Source organism: Vidua chalybeata, chromosome 3 (assembly GCF_026979565.1).
Source record: "Vidua chalybeata isolate OUT-0048 chromosome 3, bVidCha1 merged haplotype, whole genome shotgun sequence".
NCBI classification, from domain to species: domain Eukaryota; kingdom Metazoa; phylum Chordata; class Aves; order Passeriformes; family Viduidae; genus Vidua; species Vidua chalybeata.
Window position 1 is genome coordinate 110,864,769 of NC_071532.1, and position 17,438 is coordinate 110,882,206.

At 49.2% G+C, this 17,438-nt stretch overlaps 1 protein-coding gene and 1 long non-coding RNA gene across 3 annotated transcripts; one reads left to right on the forward strand and one right to left on the reverse strand.

Annotated features, from left to right (window-relative positions):
• Positions 1 to 686: 686 nt before the first annotated feature.
• LOC128785310 (serine protease 55-like) lies at positions 687 to 16,865 on the reverse strand. 2 transcript variants are annotated; one of them, XM_053937703.1, is made up of 5 exons: positions 16,660 to 16,864; positions 15,609 to 15,798; positions 14,532 to 14,779; positions 11,538 to 11,713; positions 687 to 1,014 (listed from the first exon to the last, which is right to left on the reverse strand). In XM_053937703.1, exons 1-5 carry the CDS (start codon positions 16,766 to 16,768, stop codon positions 727 to 729), a joined length of 1,011 nt encoding a protein of 336 aa, XP_053793678.1. In that variant the 5' UTR covers positions 16,769 to 16,864; the 3' UTR covers positions 687 to 726. The 2 variants fall into 2 exon arrangements, with proteins under 2 accessions (XP_053793678.1, XP_053793679.1); XM_053937704.1 differs by lacking the exon at positions 687 to 1,014 and adding an exon at positions 2,574 to 2,966 and having other exon boundaries at positions 16,660 to 16,865.
• Positions 4,892 to 6,293, forward strand: LOC128785313 (uncharacterized). Its single transcript, XR_008429831.1, has 5 exons — positions 4,892 to 4,950; positions 5,136 to 5,235; positions 5,518 to 5,836; positions 5,974 to 6,007; positions 6,144 to 6,293. It is a non-coding gene; the product is annotated as an uncharacterized LOC128785313 (long non-coding RNA).
• Positions 16,866 to 17,438: the final 573 nt, after the last annotated feature.

Here is a 17,438-nt window from a genome sequence, read left to right on the forward strand (position 1 = left end):
AAATAGTTTGGGGCTGGAATGAACCTTAAATCCCATCCCAAGCACTGCCATGGGTAGGACACCTTCCACTATCCCAAGTTCCTCCAAGCCCCATCCAACCTGGCCTTGGACACTTCCAGGGATCCAGGGGCAGCCCCAGCTTCTCTGGGCAACCTCTTCCAGTGCCTCAGTGATTCTGTCCCAGAAGTTTGACAGCACCTGAGCAGGGGCTGAGCTCTCTGTGGGTGCTCTTAGTAAAAACAAAAAAACAAAAAACAAAAACAAAACCAAAAAGAAAAAAAAAAAAAAAAAAAAAAAACCAAAAAAAAAAAAAGCTACAATTAGACTAAAATAAATTAGTCCAGCTAATCTGTAAGATTCAAAATCCCAGAGCTATCCTACAGCAACTAATGATAATGAGTGAGCGAATCTCTTCCTCTGGGTTTCAACTTTCCAAGGGGATCAGCACCTTCGGATGCCACATCTTCACTTGGCACCTGAGCTTAGCAAACAACTGAGTCCAATATGACCTAGAAGTGTGGAATATCTCTGTTTTCCAGAGGATTATGGCCCTTTTTGCCCAAATCCTGCCTCCTTAATTTCATTTCTCCAGCCTCTGCCTTGCTCCCTGTTCTCATTGTGACATCTCTCATTGGTCCCTGTGTCCATGTCAGTGACACTGAGCAGGTTGGCCTCAGAAAAAAGAGTGAAGTGGCAGTTCTGACTTTTATTTTCAAAAATCTTCTCTCAGGGTAATTTATATGCTATTAAAAAGATGAATAAAAGGAGACAATACCCCAGAGACACCACCTGTGTTCCAGCCCTGGAACGAGCAACCCTGAGACGTGCTCCACTGTCCACACCCTCAGTGAAGAAAGGTTTTCCCCTTATGGCTGTTTCCTTCTCAATCCAGTCCTGGTAGCTGTAAACAGGTGTTAAAATCCTGTGGTTTGGCTTTCCTCCACTGATGATGCCGACCTGGAACCACTTCATGGTGTTCCAGTAGCTGCAGACCAGAGGTCCCCCGCTGTCCACCTGTGGCAGAAGCAGGAATGTTACAGCTGGATCCAGCCTCAGGTCCCTCAGAGCAGCTGCTTCACACAGCCTGAGTGGGAAAATCAATCTCTGTCTCAGCTTCGTGAGGATTTGGGGAGGAAAAAAAAAAAGGGAATTTGGGTTCAAAATTTCGCAGCTCAGCCCTGAGATCCTGCAGAATAAATAGATACAGGAGGCAAGAGGAGGAGATCAGTCCCAAGCTCTGGCTAAGTGCATTAAGCCCCTGTCATTCCCATGCTCCTGTGGCCTCAGGAGGATACCTGAGACCTGTCAGCAAGAGACACCATCCCAGAGAGAAAAGGAACATTTGCTGTGACTGCTCACTCAGTCCTTGTCTCCTCTGTAAAGCTGCTGTGTGGAGGTGCTGGGTACCTGCCACTGTGAATTTTGGGGGCTGGCAGCCAGAAACTGGGCAGCAGATGAACAATAATCCTGACAAATCCTTCTTGAAGCCACAGTCACTTCCCTGAAAACTTTCCTGCTGCTGCAAGGACAACCACCACTCACCCAGTGTGGGTTAGGCTTCAAATGCAGGTTGCAGCCACCTCAAAAAGAGGAATATTCTCCTGTTGGCTGCTGTAGCTGGAGCACCAAGAGCACATCGAGCTCTGGAATCTCTGGACACAAACCCAGGGAGAAGAGAAAGCAGCACAAAATCTACCCAAGGCAGGTGCAACACTTTTCTGAGGAAAGGCTGTGTGAGAGCTGGGGGTGTTCACCTGGAGAGGAGAAGGATCCAGAGAGACCTCAGAGCACCTTCCAGGGCCTAAAGAGGCTGCAGGAGGGCTGGAGAGGGACCTGGGACAAGGGATGTAGGGACAGGACACAGGGAATGGCTTTCCACTGCTAGAGGGCAGAATTAGATGGAATATTGGGAAGAAATTCTTGGCTGTGAGGGTGGGGAGGCCCTGGCACAGGTTGCCCAGGGAAGCTGTGGCTGCCCCTGGATCCCTGGCAGTGTCCAAGGCCAGGCTGGACAGGAAGGTACTGGAGGATTTTTAAGATCCTTCCAACCCAAACCAGTCCAGGACATCCTCAGTGCTGTGCAGCCCCTGCTATAAATAAATTTCCTTCCACAGTGGGTTTGAATCTTTTTTTCACCTTTTCTAACCAGCACTCATGGTAAACAAATTCAATACAAATCCATTTCCCAAGACAGCGAACTTTTCTGGGAAATGTTGTCCTTCCCTGTTTGCACACTACTTTGGGAAACATCTTTGTCATTAATGGATGAAACCCCTTCTGCCAGCAGCTACCCTGAGCTAACACACATTAATTAACGAGCAAGGAAGGGGCTGAAGTTCCCTGTGCAGCTCATCAGCACTCGCTGAAGTTTATGGCTGAATTCCCACTCCAGTAGCTGGAGGGTTCTGGTCATTAATATTCTTATCTTTTTTTTTTTTCCTTTTTTTTTTTTTTTTTTTTTTCCAGTTCGGTATTCATTCAGGAGGTAAAAATTAAGATAAATGCAGAAGAAATATTTGTAGAATCACAGAATATCCTGAGCTGGAAGGGACTAACAAAGACCAGACATTTAGGCTGGAAAAGACCTTTCAGATTGTTGAGTCCAAACATAAAATCAACACTGTTGTTATTATAGCCATGTCCTTGCATCTCAAGCAGCACTGCTGGACCCTCTTCAGACTCAGCATCTAAAAGAGGGTTCCCGACCCCATTTCAGCCAAGAATTCCCGTGAAAACCACAGAGGTGATCCTGGAGCCGCGCGTTGCGGGCGTCCTTGGCGGTGGCATCCTGGCATGAATGAGCATCCACACACGATTCGATTCCCGGGGATTTCACTGCGGATCCCCCTCAGGGCAGGAACGGGCGAAGGCATTATCCTGGCGGCGAGAGGAAGGCGCTGGGAGCCTCCCACGGGGGGATAGGGAGCGGAGTCTGGAGAGCGGGAGGCCGGGATGCTCCGCTCCAGCTTCTCCCAACAGAAAAAAAAAAAAAGAGATTTTCCTGCTGAGCCCCTGCACAGATCAGTTTCAGCCTCCAATTTGGAGGCTGTTCACACTTGTAAAGGATCTTCCTTCCCGGGCGGTCGGAGCAGCAGTGAATTCCTGATGCCCTGTGACTGTCCCCAGGGGAATTGTCGCATCGCGGTCAGGGCTGGGAAAGCCGTGGCAGGGCAGGGATGAGACTCGCACGAGACAGAGGCAGAGCCAGAGATCCCCCTTTAAACCCTGCTTCAAGCAACTTCCCTCTCAAATCAGATCTGCTCTTCCCCTCTTTTCCTCTTTAACCATGTCCATTTGGTTCCCTGCCCGGTTGGTGGGGAAATGGGGATGTTTGGGGAATCAGTGATTTAAAACTTGGGCAGAGAGGGAGTTCAGGAATGCTCTGAGCAGCCCAGGCAGCAGCTGCAAATCCCTTTCCCTAATCCACAAGCCCTGGGACCCAAATCCTGATCTCTTTCCAAGCAGGTTGATCTGCTCTGCTTCATGGGTACTACTTCTCACATGCCATTTCTCTTAACTTCAGCTATTTTACATGAGGATTTTATCACAAAATGGGCCAAATCATCCTCTCCGTGTGATGGTCTCACATAATTACAGCAGCAGCCTGGATGAATCAGGAGCCTGGTTTTTATAGGACTGAAGATGGAGAAAATAAACTCAGTCCTTGGACACTTCTGAGTATCCCTGTATCCACCTTAAGTCTTCAGGAATGCCGGCCCAAGGTTTTCCATCCTTGTGTAGGAGAGGGTGTGGGAGGAGCGAGTTTTTGAGTGCTGGGACAATTATCTCAGCTCTGTGATGCTTCCAGTAACGTTAATTTAATGAACGCTCAGGTTAATGACTCTGAGGATCAAAGAATTATTAAACACTGCTTTTTCAGGCTCCTGTATCCTGGTGCTGAAACAATCCTGGTCAGCAACACACACCAGATACCTGCTCTTGCTTTTCCCTCTCAGTGCCAAGTTTCTGGATGGGAAAAACCAAACTAAATATAGCAGCTCTGCTTCTGTTTCATGTTTCTTGTCATCTCGAAGATGAGTGAAAAGCAAACGCAACAAATCAGATCTGGCGCTGAATTCCTACCTTAAACATGTTAATCCTCCCATTAGGAGAGGTGAAAGCAATGATACATTCACTGATAAATAGCTGTGGGTTGTATAAAATCTGTCACTGCCTAACAAGGTGCTTTGTTCAGTGAAGCTGACCAAAAATTTCATCTTTTTCACTGCGGCCAAAACTTTTTTTTTTTTTTTTTTTTTTTTTTTTTTTTTGAGCATCAAGAGCCTTTCTGCTGCCTTTAGTGGGCTTTGGATCAAAAGTGTAATCTCTCTTTTACATTTGTATTCGTGTCTGCAGCACAGTCATTGATCAGAACAAACATGTTCAGCCACATAAATCTTCCGAGGTGAGAGAAGCTCTGGGGGTGGGAGAACAACTCATCTGATCCTCATTAGGTGGATGCACAATCCCTGCAAGTCATTGCTGGTCTCATTTTCATGTTGGTGAGCTCTGTGCAAATTGGAGACAATCAGCACGGGAATAACAACACTGGGAATAATAACAGTGCCCATCAGGGCTGCCCTGGCTGCTGGAGGCAGAGGCTTTGGCAAACATCATTTGCCCAGTTGTTTCCAGCTGCTTTAAAGTGGAAGGAGGTTGTGGCCACATTAATGTGCAGGTATCAGAAAAGCACCAGGTAATACAGGGCAGCCGGACTCCTCTCACACAAACCCTTTGAGAACCTTCAGCTCCTCTGTCCCTCCATCACCTGGCTGGAAAATGGGAGAAGATGACCCAAATTCACCCACTGTGATGTCAGCAGGGCCATTAGTGACTGCAGTTGGCACAGACAGTGCAGATGCCTCTGGCCAAAGCCCTGTGGCCCAGACTCCTGTCTCTGGCTGTCATCTGCAGCAAGTGCTCAGGGGAGGAGAAGGAGGAACAGGACAAGTATTTTCAGAGTTGTATTTACATCCCAGTGGTTAATGGCCTCAGAGAGATCTTCATCCAGGAAATTGCCTAATTGCTTTTTGAATCCATTTATCCCTTAGGATAAATACCCACAACATCCTGGTCAGCGACTCCCATAGTTTAATTACCTGATGGAAGAAAAAACTTCCTCCTCTTTGTTTTAGGTCTGCTGCCTGATGAGGCCATCTGACACCTCTCCTTCATGTGCTTGGAGAAGCAGTGACATGAGGACAGCTCTTGACTCCTCTCCATGCTGCCCATGAGGTTGGAAATGTGTCACATCCCCATCAGGCATCTCTCCCGCAAGCCTCAGAGTCTTGCTCTGCTATTCCCCGTGCTGCCAAGAGCTCTTCCATGTCCCTGTTCATCCTTCCTGTTCCACTTCCCTCCTTTACTGAAATTACCACTCCTTTCTCACATGGAATGGATGGCAATCACACACAGGGAGGCTCCCAGGAGTAGTGCCCTGGCACAACGCATTTGCTTTGCCACTTATTCCTGTCCTAATAATTCCTAATGCTCTCATTGCCCTTTTGACCTCCCCAGAGCCTCAAGCTGATGTTTTTGAAGGACTACCCATAGTTCTTCTGACATGGTAATAGCTAAATTAAAGTCTATTACCGCCAGTGTACAGCTTGAATTGCTTCTCCATATATCCATTACTTTTTCTTCATCAATAATGAGCTGCAGCTGCTGTTTTAACCCCTGGTCACGCAGAATGATGGGACCTGCTGCACCTCTGCACAGCTACCTTTCACTTTGACCACTTTAAATAACGCTGTGGCATTGACCAACTCAGTCATCTTGGCACTGGACCTCCTGGAACATCAAAATTCCTTGCAGGGATGCCAGTGAAATTATCCCTGTAAGTTCTTTCTCTGTTCAAATCCCTTCCACTTCATAACAGCCCAGTTTCTCCATGAACCCTTGGTGAGGAATCTCCTTGCAAGGGTTTTGGGAATCTCAGAACATGTTATATGGTTGAACCGCCCTCTTCCACAGGATGGCAATTCCTTTAAAGAATTTGGACGTGCCTGTGAGTCACAGCTTCCCCTTGAAGCTGTCATTGAATGAGAATTGGCTCCTCTGAGTCATCACAGCCATTCCCCACTCCCAGGGCAAGCTGGGATTTGGTGTTCAGCTGGATCCAGAGGTGTTCTGCTCCTCACTAGGGACACAAAGCCATGCTGGACTCCCAAACAGCTTCAGTCTGAGGGAGTAAAATCTATGACCCAGAGGAAGAAAGCAGAAGAGACACCCACCATCATCCTCATCATCATCCCAGGATCTTGCATTGGGAATTAATTTTTCACAGATTAAAGAATGAAGCCATCAGACCCTGCATGTGCTCATTTGTCTGCCCACACCATAAAATGATAAAGTGATGAAAGCCCTAAAAACTCATGGAAAAGTGTTTTGATTCTTGTGAGCTGCACATCAAAGGACCCTTCAGAAGAAAACTGAAGGGACTGCAAATGCAGAAACACCTCTCCACTGCTTTGTTCTGGGGCTTCCCAGGACACCTTCCTGCAATCTGTCCCTTGGGGAAAAGAAACACCTCTTGGTGGTAGCAAGAGATCAGTGATGGGAAATCCATGACAAGGGTGGGGATTGGATCACTCCCTTTGATAGGAAAAGAGGAAACAGCCTCAAATTGCACCACAGGAGGTTTACATTGAATATTAGGAAAAATGCCTTCAGTGAAAGGGTTGTCCAGCCCTGTCACATCTGCCCAGGGCAGTGATGGAGTCACCAGCCCTGGAAATGTTCAGAAAACAGGTGGATGTGGCACCTGGGGACATGGTTTCATGGTGGCCTTGGCAGTGCTGGGGGAATGGTTGGACTCAATGATCTCAGAGGGCTTTTCCAACCTCGGTGATTCTGTGATTCTATTATTAAGGTAAGATACAATAATTGAGTACTTTTGTGCTTTTGCTTGCAATAACTTTGTAATAACTTTGAGCTTGCAATAACTTTGGACTGAAATGTGGATAGTTTTGACTCCTGGCCGCAGGGAACATTTGGCTGATAGGCAGAAGGACCTCAGAGCTCCTGTGGATGCTCCAAATCCCTACACACTGCAGCCAGACCATAATTTAACCACCTCTGGTATTTTAAGCAGCTTCAGAGCCTGACCAGACTATCCTGGTTTATGCTCTTCTCCTTGAATCCATGACAATTACCTATAAAAACACAGTTTTCATTTGCAGACTTCTTTCCTTCAACAAAATTCTATTTCACAAGTCTTTCTTGGCAGTTTTGGGGTCATGTTTGGACCAGCAAAAGGATGCAAGACCTTGTGAAAGAGCTATTCCAGTGCAAGTGTCAGGCTCCCATTGCAGTCACTGGGCATAGATTGAGGTGGGAGCAGTGGGATACCAGGGGATATCCTGGGATATCTAATAGAGAATTAAATGTAAACAACAGTCCTGCCTTGGAGCCAAGTGCCCCACCATGAACTAAACCCCTTCAGCTGGGTTTCAGTTCATGGGGAGCAGTAAACACACACACAGGGCTTGATGTCATTTTAACAAATGCTGAAATCAATCTCAGTGACTCCCATCATCAGGGCTTTTTTCTCTCTGTTGATGGAAAGATGGTTCTGTAGATGCTGAAGGTTATAAAATAGACATTTGTGAAATGGCTGGAAAACCCCATCCAGGCTGGCACAAGAACTGCTGCTTTTGCTCCAGCTCTGTGGGTGAGAGCCTTTAGCATCCCAGAGGCTGTAAATGGCATTTTCACAGATGGGACAAGGAGGAATGGCTTTAACCTAAAAGAAAGCAAGGTTAGATGGGGTATTGGGAAGGAATTGCTCCTTGTGAGGGTGGGGAGGCCCTGGCACAGGTTGCCCAGAGTGGCTGCCCTGGATCCCTGGAAGTGTCCAAGGCCAGGCTGGACTGGGCTTGGAGCAACATGAGATGGTGGAAGGCTGGAACCAGATGAACTTTAAGGCCCCTTTAAACCCCAACCACTGTGTGATTTATGGCCAAAATCCCCCCTGCTGCAGACTGTAGGAGTGGGTGGATACCAGCAGCCCAGGACTCACCTGAGCTGGAACCACCCCACTGCTCCTGGGGGTCACACAACAATTCCTCCCCCTGGAATCAGAGTAGGGCCTGGCCCCCCTTCATGTGCTGCTGAACTGTAGGTGACCTGTGACTCCAGCTGAACACACTTTGTCCTAATCACCACATCAGAGCTCCCCCCACAGCCCCTCTGAACTATAATTGGGCCATTTACTGAATTTTGCCTGGGCAGGGAAGGCATGGAAGGAGGCATTTGCTTTGTGAGCCCCTTATACTCTAATTATTGTTCAAGTTACCATTGCATCAGAGCCTAACAAAACATGCTTAAGAAAGCAAGGAATGAGACATCAATTGTGGTTCATGGGGTCATGGAAGAAATGTAGCACACAGAAAAATAATACATAGGCCATCTCCAGTGTCTGTTCTTTAGCACTTGTACCCCCTGAACATCCATTAATGTTAATGTTTATGACTAAATAGAACTATAAGTCAATTACGGCTCCTGGTAGTGTTAATTCCCAGCCAATCCATATATTTGTCTGCAGAACAGGGAATTGGGATAGAATAGATTTTTCTTTTTAAGGGAATAGGTTATTTTTTTTAAAGTACAAATACTTGGGAGCTCTTGCTATTCAATCTCCTTGAGTTATTAGAGGAACATGGTCAGTTATCCACAAATTAGGCTGGTCTGGTATGAGGGCAGCTGGTGAAATGTCTGAGACTTTTTGTTCTTGGCTTTTCTATTCATGGGGTGGCCTCAAGCTGCACCAGGGGAGGTTCAGGTTGGACCTGAATCAGGAAGAATTTCTTCCACTATCCCAGGTTGCTCCAAGCCCTCTGCACCTTGGCCTTGGACACTTCCAGGGGTCCAGGGGCAGCCACAGCTTCACCCATGCCAGGGCCTCACCACCCTCACAGGAATTCCTTCCCAATATCCCATCTAAATATCTCATCTTCTGGTTTAAAATCATTCTCCTTTGTCCTGTCACTCTGTCTCTGTATGAAAAGTTGTTCCCTCCATCACAGGTCACAGATTTGGATCTAGATGTGGATCATGTGGACTTACAACCTTGAGTCCCGCAACATTCCTGCCTTAGCCTGGCTCTGGACATGAAAGCATGAATCCTGAACCTCAGCAAATCCCAGGAAAGGTTAATATCAGGCTTTTATCTCCTCTGCGTCCAGACTGCCTTGGCCTACAGCTACTGGAGCAAACTCAGCATCTCCAGGGTTTATTCCCTGATCAGGAATCTCTGCCTTGCCCGAGCTTCTAATCCTTCCTGGCCTCTCCACAGGGACTCGTGGGTGGTCCCTGATCCAAGCAAGAGCTGGAGCCTGGAAGTCCCCCAGGAGACAGCTGGATGGACCAGACCAATGCCATGCCCAGGACTGCTCTGTCCCCACGACAGAGGTGAGGATGTGAAGGGTTTGGGCATTTTGAAATCTGGCCTCACTCTCATCTGACACAAACCCTGAAATCCTTACAGGCAATCGTAGCTTGAGAGGCTGCACTGTCCACAGAACTGTCCAGTTCTGTCCCTCACTCTAAGAGGGACATTGAGGGGCTGGAGAGTGTCCAGGGGAGGGAATGGAGCTGGGGAAGGAGCTGGAGCACCAGGAGGGGCTGAGGGAGCTGGGAAAGGGGCTCAGCCTGGAGAAGAGGAGGCTCAGGGGGGACCTTGTGGCTCTGCACAACTCCTGACAGGAGGGGACAGCCAGGGGTGTCAGGCTCTGCTCCCAGGGAACAGGGACAGGAGGAGAGGGAACAGCCTCAAGCTGTGTCAGGGGAGGTTTGGATTAGATATTGGGAAAAAAATTCTTCCCTGCAAGGGTGCTCAGGCATTGGAAGGGGCTGCCCAGGGAGGTTTGGAGTCCCCATCCCTGGAGGTGCCCAAGTAATGTCTGGATGTGGCATTCAGTGCTCTGGACTGGGGGCAAGGTGGGGATTGGTCACAGGATGAACTCAGTGACCTTGGAGGGCTTTTCCAACCTAAATAATTCTGGGGTTCTGCCCAGTGGTCCCTGCTGCAGAAGAAGCATTAAGTTCAGCCCTGTCTTGTCCCAGGCCATGACCAGGACAAGCCACCAGGTTGCTGACCCAGCCTGGTGAGGCTAAAATGTGTCCCCCATGTCTCTAATCAGCACCTCTCAGAAATCCAGGACACCATCCAGCAGCAAAACGCATCCCCTCCAGCAAATCAACAAAATCTGGTGGCAAGTCCTGTCACTTATTTCATCCCTGAAAAGTACAACTTCTATCCTCAGCTCTGGTTTTGTCCTGTTCCCTTTATTCCAATTTACAAGGCATTCCTGCCTGGTCAAGATCCCACTAAAATCAGAGAGATGCTGAATTCTGAGTTTTATCACATGCAATGGACGTGTGCTTCCACTGCTTGGAAATCTCACATTCCTACTTCATTCCTCAGACAACTCTGACATTATTGTGGATCTAAATATCTTCTTCAGCAGCTTTCTGAGTCCAGGAGATTGATTTTGCTGGGAACAAGTGCTCCTGCTATTTCACCAGCATCATTCACCCGCAGAACTTCAGGCCAGGCTGGGCTGGGCAGTGCATCCTTTAATCATGTTAATGTTATCCTGTGGCAGATTTCTTTTTAAGATTTTTTGATTTAACTTAATGGAGGTGAAAGTCACTCCTTGGATGGTTTCAGAGGCAGATGCTCTCTGGCTAATCACAAAATCATTCTGCACAGCAAACTTCCCCTCAGCATCCCCTGGTCCTGGTGCCCCCTGCCTTTGCCTAAAGGTCAGAGGATCTCTCTCTGTCCTGGGTGCTGCTTTAGTTCCTCCAATGAGTAATTCCTACAGGATGGAGCTGTCCATCCATGTGTCTCCCCATCCAGACCCCTCCAAACCTATGGACATGTATAAAATACAGCTGGATGGGTCTTGGAGAAACCTGGGATAGTGGAAAATGTCCCTGCCCATGGCAGGAACTGGGTGAGATTTAAAGCCCTGTCCTACCCAAACCCCTCTGTGATTCCTAGAAAAAAACATTTCCCAGTGGAGGAGGGAAATCTCAGTCTGGAACCAGAAGTTGCAGGAGAGCCCAGTCCTTGTCAGTCTCTCAGGAGAGGGGTTGGAAGCTGGATGCTATGAAACACAAGGTGAATTTTGGCTTCCAGACCTCATTTGACACCAGGACAGCGATCCTGGGGGTGGAATGTGTTGTGAGGGCACAAGTTGTGAGTGAGTTTTGCCTCATTTGGGTGTTTGTGTCAGCTCCCTGATATCAAATACTGCTCAGACTGTAATTTAGCTTGAGAAGTCCCTCATTCTCTGCCACCAAGACACTGCCACAAGATGTGACTCATTCTGGCACCCACAGACCAGCCAAGCACATTTGGGTCAGAGCCAAGACCTCACCTGAGAAATGTTTCTAATATTTAAATTAAACACCCCCAGATTAAACTTCCCTCCCAATTCTTTTGCCTTGAAGCTCCTGGACAACCATTCCTGTCTCCTTTCAGGGTGTAATCTGGCCGTGAAGCAGACAAGGATTGCTGGTTCCTTTACCTGGCAGCCTCCTCCTCCTCCTCCTTCTCCTCCTCCTCCTCCTCCTCCTTCTCCTCCTTCTCCTTCTCCTTGCTCTGTCTCCGCACACATCATGCCCACCACGAGGTGTGGGATCTGCTTCAGGCATTCCTCCCTGCTGATCAGCTTCATCCTTGTTTTCTGCAGCACAGGCGATGCTGCAGCAAATGAAAAGAGAAGGATCAACAAAGCTGCAGAGCAGCTGGAGACTTCCCTTGGGAAGAATCTCAGCTGGATTTCTGAAGCATCTCAGAGCAATGGGGTCTCTGGGCAGAACAGTAGGGTTTTGGGGTCATGGGGGGCATACAGGGGATCCCCAAGTGTTGGCAATGATGAGTTTGTGCTCCTGAGTTTATCACAGAATCCCAGAATGGTTTGGGTGGAAAGGGACCTTAAAGATCATCCAGTGCCACCCCCTGCCATGGGCAGGGACACCTTCCACTATCCCAGCGTGATCCAAGCCCTGTCCAACATGGCCTTGGACATTGCCAGGGATGCCAGACTACTGGGAAACCCTCAAAGGGACAGATTTTCCTGCTGGTGGTCTTGGTGATGACCTGAGTTGAGCTGCCCTGCACACCTGGGGTTTCTCACTCATGGTTTTTTGGGAATTCAGTCTGAGGGGCTTTTCATGGGATCCTGTGCAAGCCCCTGCAGATCAAAGTCCACTGAGCTTTCCCCAGAATTCTAATCTTAGAACTATAGAATAATGAAATAATTTACATTGGAAACAACCTTTGAGATCATTTGGTCCAACCCTTCCCCCAGCACTGCCAAGGCCACCTCTGACCCACGTCCCCAAGGGCCACATCCACACGGCTTTTAAATTCCCCCAGGGGTGGGGACTCCAACACTGCCCTGGGCAGTTATTCCAATGCCCAACAACTCTTCCAGGGAAGAGTTTTCTTCCTAATATCCAATCTAAACATTGTTCTCCCCAGGGAGGGCTGCAAGGCCACGCCTCACCCAGGGGATCAGCTGTGTCTTCACAGGGTGGCTCCCGGGATGGCAGCACACAAAGGAAATATCTGCTTTATTCTTCCCTTGGGATGGGAATACAGAAATCACATCTGGCACCTGCAAGTGACAAAAAGACTGAAAATGTGCTGGGCTACCTGGAAACCCCAATTGTTTCACCCATATTTATCTCTAAAGTGAACCTGAGTCTAAAGGATAAAACTGAGACCTTCAGATCGTTTGAAACTCACTCCTTGTTTCATATTTCACTGTGCTAAATCCTCCCCGAACCTTCAGGAAACTGTGACTCAATGACAAGATCTAAAAGATGGAAAGTTGTCACATCCCTTTTCCAGCTGAGATGGAAGTGCCCAAAGATGAAAATGCTTTGGGTGTAGGAATCTCCAGGAAGGTGAAGCTCTCCTGTTATGGAGAGAAGCTGGGGGTGTTCATCTGGAGAAGAGAAAGCTCTGGGAAGAGTTTAGAGCCTCTTCCAGAGCCTAAAGGTACTCCAGGAGAGCTACAGAGGGTGTTGGGACCAGGGATGGAGGGAGAGGACATAGGGAATGGCTGCCCACTGACAGAGGGCAAGGTTAGATGGGATATTGGGAAGGAATTCTTGGCTGTGAGGGTGGTGAGGCCCTGGCACAGGTTGCCCAGAGAAGCTGTGGCTGCCCCTGGACCCCTGGAAGTGACCAAGGCCAGGCTGGACAGGGCTTGGATCACGCTGGCATAGTGGAAGGTGTCCCTGCCCATGGCAAGGGGTGGGATGGGATGAACCCAAACCATTCCATGAGTTCCTGTACCTTTTGGCTTTGCCCATATCACAGGCTCACACTCCCCTCTCACCACACTCAGTGGCTGCTGGATTTCTTCTGAAACCTCTGCCAGGCAGAGGGTGGGGCGTGCCCGGGCTGAGCACACTGACGCCAATTTTTGGAAGTAGAATCTGTGTCAGCTGAGCCCACAAAGTGGCACGAGGCTGATCCCCAGAGCTGCTCCGTGGATTTTGCAGAGGAGCTCAAGGGAAATCCTGCAGAGGGACTCTGCAGCAGCCCCGCTGTTCTAGGAACACGTTACCTTGGTGAAGTGGGAGAGCTTCACAGCTATGAGAGTGTTGTGTGTTACTGTTGAGGGAGGAAAATGAAGCCTAAAAGAAGGCAAATGCAGAGTTTCATGGAAAAAAAAACAGCAGCTGGAGCAGGATAGCAAGGATTCAATGGGATATTCACTTACTGCATCCTGGGAAGGACCACTCAAGCTCCAAGGCACCCCCCTGCCCTCCCAGTCCTGATTAATTCTTTCCAATAATGAAACAGCTCATTGACTAATTAGTGGCATTTGTTCAGGACAGACATTTTGGGTCACAATCAGTGCTGGAACTGCTTTCATTAGGGCTTAAATGAGATCAATTAGCAACAGCAATCTGCAGTCCTAAATGAGTGAAGGAAGGAGTGGCCAGAACCAATGAGTCAATCCAGCTCACGAAGGCATTAAGCCGAAGATAGCCCCAGACCTTAATTTCCTTTAGTCCAGACCATTTTAGACCCAGCCTAACTGGGTGATTCATAGAATATCCCAAGCTGAAGTTACCCACAAGGATCCCACAAGGTGACAAGTGTTCAAGACCTGGCTGGATGTGCCTCTGAGCAAGCTGGGATAGTGGAAGGTGTCCTTGCCCCTGGCAAGGGGTTGGAATAAGATGAGCTTTAAGGTCCCTTCCAGCCCTAATAATTCCATGATTCTGTGCTTAATTTACCCTCCAGGGTGGAGCTTGTCTTCATCTGGGTGCCAAAAAGAGGTCCAAAGTTCAGATGTGGTGCCGAAATAAGTCCCAGATTTTGCTCTGGGGGTCTGTTGGTGACTGGTTCTTACCCTGAACAGGGAACTGGTGGATGTATTAACCAGGGAGGTGGGGAGTGGAACTTTGAGAAACCCCTCAAGGGAGAGGACAGCCACTTTAAATGGATAAAAGTGATCCACCTTCCATCAGCAAATGCATCTCCCCCAGCACCTCACCTGCACTCGTGTTGTCCCAGCCAGCAGCCCAGCAGTGCTGCCACGTGCCCATGTCACACACAAAGGGCAGGCAGATGGGAATTTTCTCCGTGCTGAACTCGACGGGATTGCTGAGCAGGATCAGGGCAATGTCATTTTGCAGGCTGGTTCTGTTGAACTCCTCGTGCAGGATCAGGCTGTCCGGGTTGTGCTCTTCCAGCGGGAGGCTGAGGTCAAGTCCCCCCACTGCCACTGTCAGATCTGGTGGCCTTAAAAACAAAATAGGGCATGGTAAACATGAAGGATTTGGGTTATAAAGGTTGGTGCCTCCTCCCCAGAGCAGGGCATGATGGTGGCTTAGGCAGTTCAGCTATAAATATCCATGGAATTTACCCTCACTCCTAGGAAAGGATGATTTCCAGGGCAGAGGGGTGCAGAGGTAGAAGGTGAGTGCAGCCAGGTTATAAATAACCCAGTCACTACCAAGCAGAGGGAATGGTCTGGATCTTTTGGATCTCTGTGCCCTGGGCTAGCTGCTCGGACCCTGCTGTCCCCACCAGCTGCTCCAGGCTGTGCTGCCACAGGTCATTTGTCACCGAGCAGTCTCAGAGGTTGGACCTGCCACACAGAGGGCTGGACTCTGCCCCTGCACACTGAATTGAGTTGCTTTATCCAGAACTTGGTGTTTTAAATTCAGAGTCTCCATGAGGTGAAGGTGTTTGCTGTGTGAAAGCAAAGGTAATTTGGGGGATATAATGAGCTAGAGTGGAATACATCACCTTTTACAAGGTACTGGAACAGATGTGGATGCACAAGAAATGCTTGGAGCCATCAGAATAGCATTAGAGGCATTTATCCAAGGCTGCTCAGGCCATCCCTCAAAGTATTCCCCTTCTGCCTCTCCTGGTTATGCAGATTTCTGCACATTTCTGTGTTCAAAAATGGGCCTGTTTCCCCCCGAGGAGACAATCCCTGTTTTCAGGGCTCAATCACACAAACGTGGCACATGACCCTGAGGAGATGCACATCCTGCACCCACCAGGAGGAATGCCATCCCCCCCTGTGCCTGGGCTGCCCTCCCACCCCTGGAGCACTCACAGCTCATCTGCAAAGCAGTGGGCTGCAGTTAAAATCCACAGTGCACTGATGATGGTGCCTCCACAGATGTGCTTCCCCTGGCTCTGGATGCTCACGAGCCATGGGAATTCCCCAGGCTTGACGTCTGTCCCTGTACCAATCCTCTTGCCAGTCTTCTGGAAGGACTCGTAGGATGGTCGGAGGCCACACCCTGAGTACAAAAAGGGACATTTTGGACACATTCAGCAGTGTCACAGCCTGTGCTGGACAGGGGCAGGACATCCCTGAGCATGGAAATAGAAATATCCACAGAATCAGAGAAACACAGAATCACAGAATGGTTTGGGTTGGAAGGGATTTTAAAATCATTCTTCCAACTCCATCTTCTACTTCTGCTCCAAGCCCCATCCAGCCTGGCCTTGAACAATTCCAGGGATCCAGGGGCAGCCACACCTTCCATAGACAACCTGTGCCAGGGCCTCCCCACCCTCACAGCCAGAAATTCCTTCACAATATCCCATCTATCCCTGCCCTCTGGCAGTGGGCAGCCATTTCCTGGGTCCTGTCCCTCCATCCCCTGTCTCAAGTCCCTCTCCAGCTCTCCTGGAGCCCCTTTAGGTCCTGGAAGGAGCTCTGAGGTCTCCCTGGAGCCTTCTCTTCTCCAGGTGAGCACCCCCAGCTCTCCCAGCCTGGCCCCAGAGCAGAGGGGCTCCAGCCCTTGGAGCATCTTTGTGGCCTCCTCTGGACTCTCTCCAGGAGCTCCACATCCCCTCATGGGATCCCCAGAGTTGGACACAGAGCTCCAGGGGGGAGCTTACCCTCAGCAGAGTAAAGGGTGAGGATGACCTCCCTGGATCTGTTATCTGATCCCTCCCTAAGTGACATCCCTGTCACCTCCCCAAACATAAACTCTGACAAGCACTGCCCCGGAATTTGGGGTGAGAGTGACCATGTCCCATAGACAGATGGGATAAAATCCTTGTTTAGGGAGTGGAAGGTGCATCAGGCTGCAGCACAGGCCACACCTTTATTCCCTCAGCAGAAGGAATAAGCCCAGACCTGTTTCACTTACCTACATGTGAATATTCTGCAGCTCTTCTGTGCTGAGAATGCTGAGAAACAAAATCTGCCTGGACACTGCTGGTCAGGGAAGCTAAACAGGAGAGGGTAAGGAGCAGCATCTCAGTCCATCCTGGTCCAACACTCTCCCACAGCTCTCAGAGCAGCGATGCCTCTGCAGATGCCTCAGGACATCGCCTGCATTCCATGTCAACACAACCCAGGTGACATCACAGCACCCGCTCCTTCCTGTTGGTGCAGCACTTGGATGTTCCTTCCCAAGGCAAAAGGGCTGCTGAGGGAAAGCTCAGGGATTTCCAAAAGGTTTGTGGTTTCCTCTAGCTCTAACAGGGACAGGGCAAAGTGAAATTCCTGTCTGTATCCCGGGCTAACCTCACAGGACATGGCAATGGAGGATTTCATGAGCTGGGTGCTGTAGCCCTTGCTGGATCTTGAACCATCTTTGAAGACCTCAGGAGCCGGTCCTGTATCAGCTTTCAGCGTCATCTCCAAGGCCTACCATCATTTTAATTTTCTCATTCCCTGGTAATTTTCTCTCCAGTTAGACCATGCCTGGGATATTGACTTGAATGTACTTAAACAGGAGAGTTGCTCCATCCTTGGAAATGTTCCAGGCCAGTTTGGACAGGGCTTGGAGCAAACTGGGATAGTGAAAGGTGTCCCTGCCCATGGCAGGGAGTGGGACTAGATCATCTTTAAGGTCTCTTCCACCCCAAATCACTCGGGGATTCTGTGTTTGTAGGAGAAAGCGGCAGCTCTGTCAAAGGACAA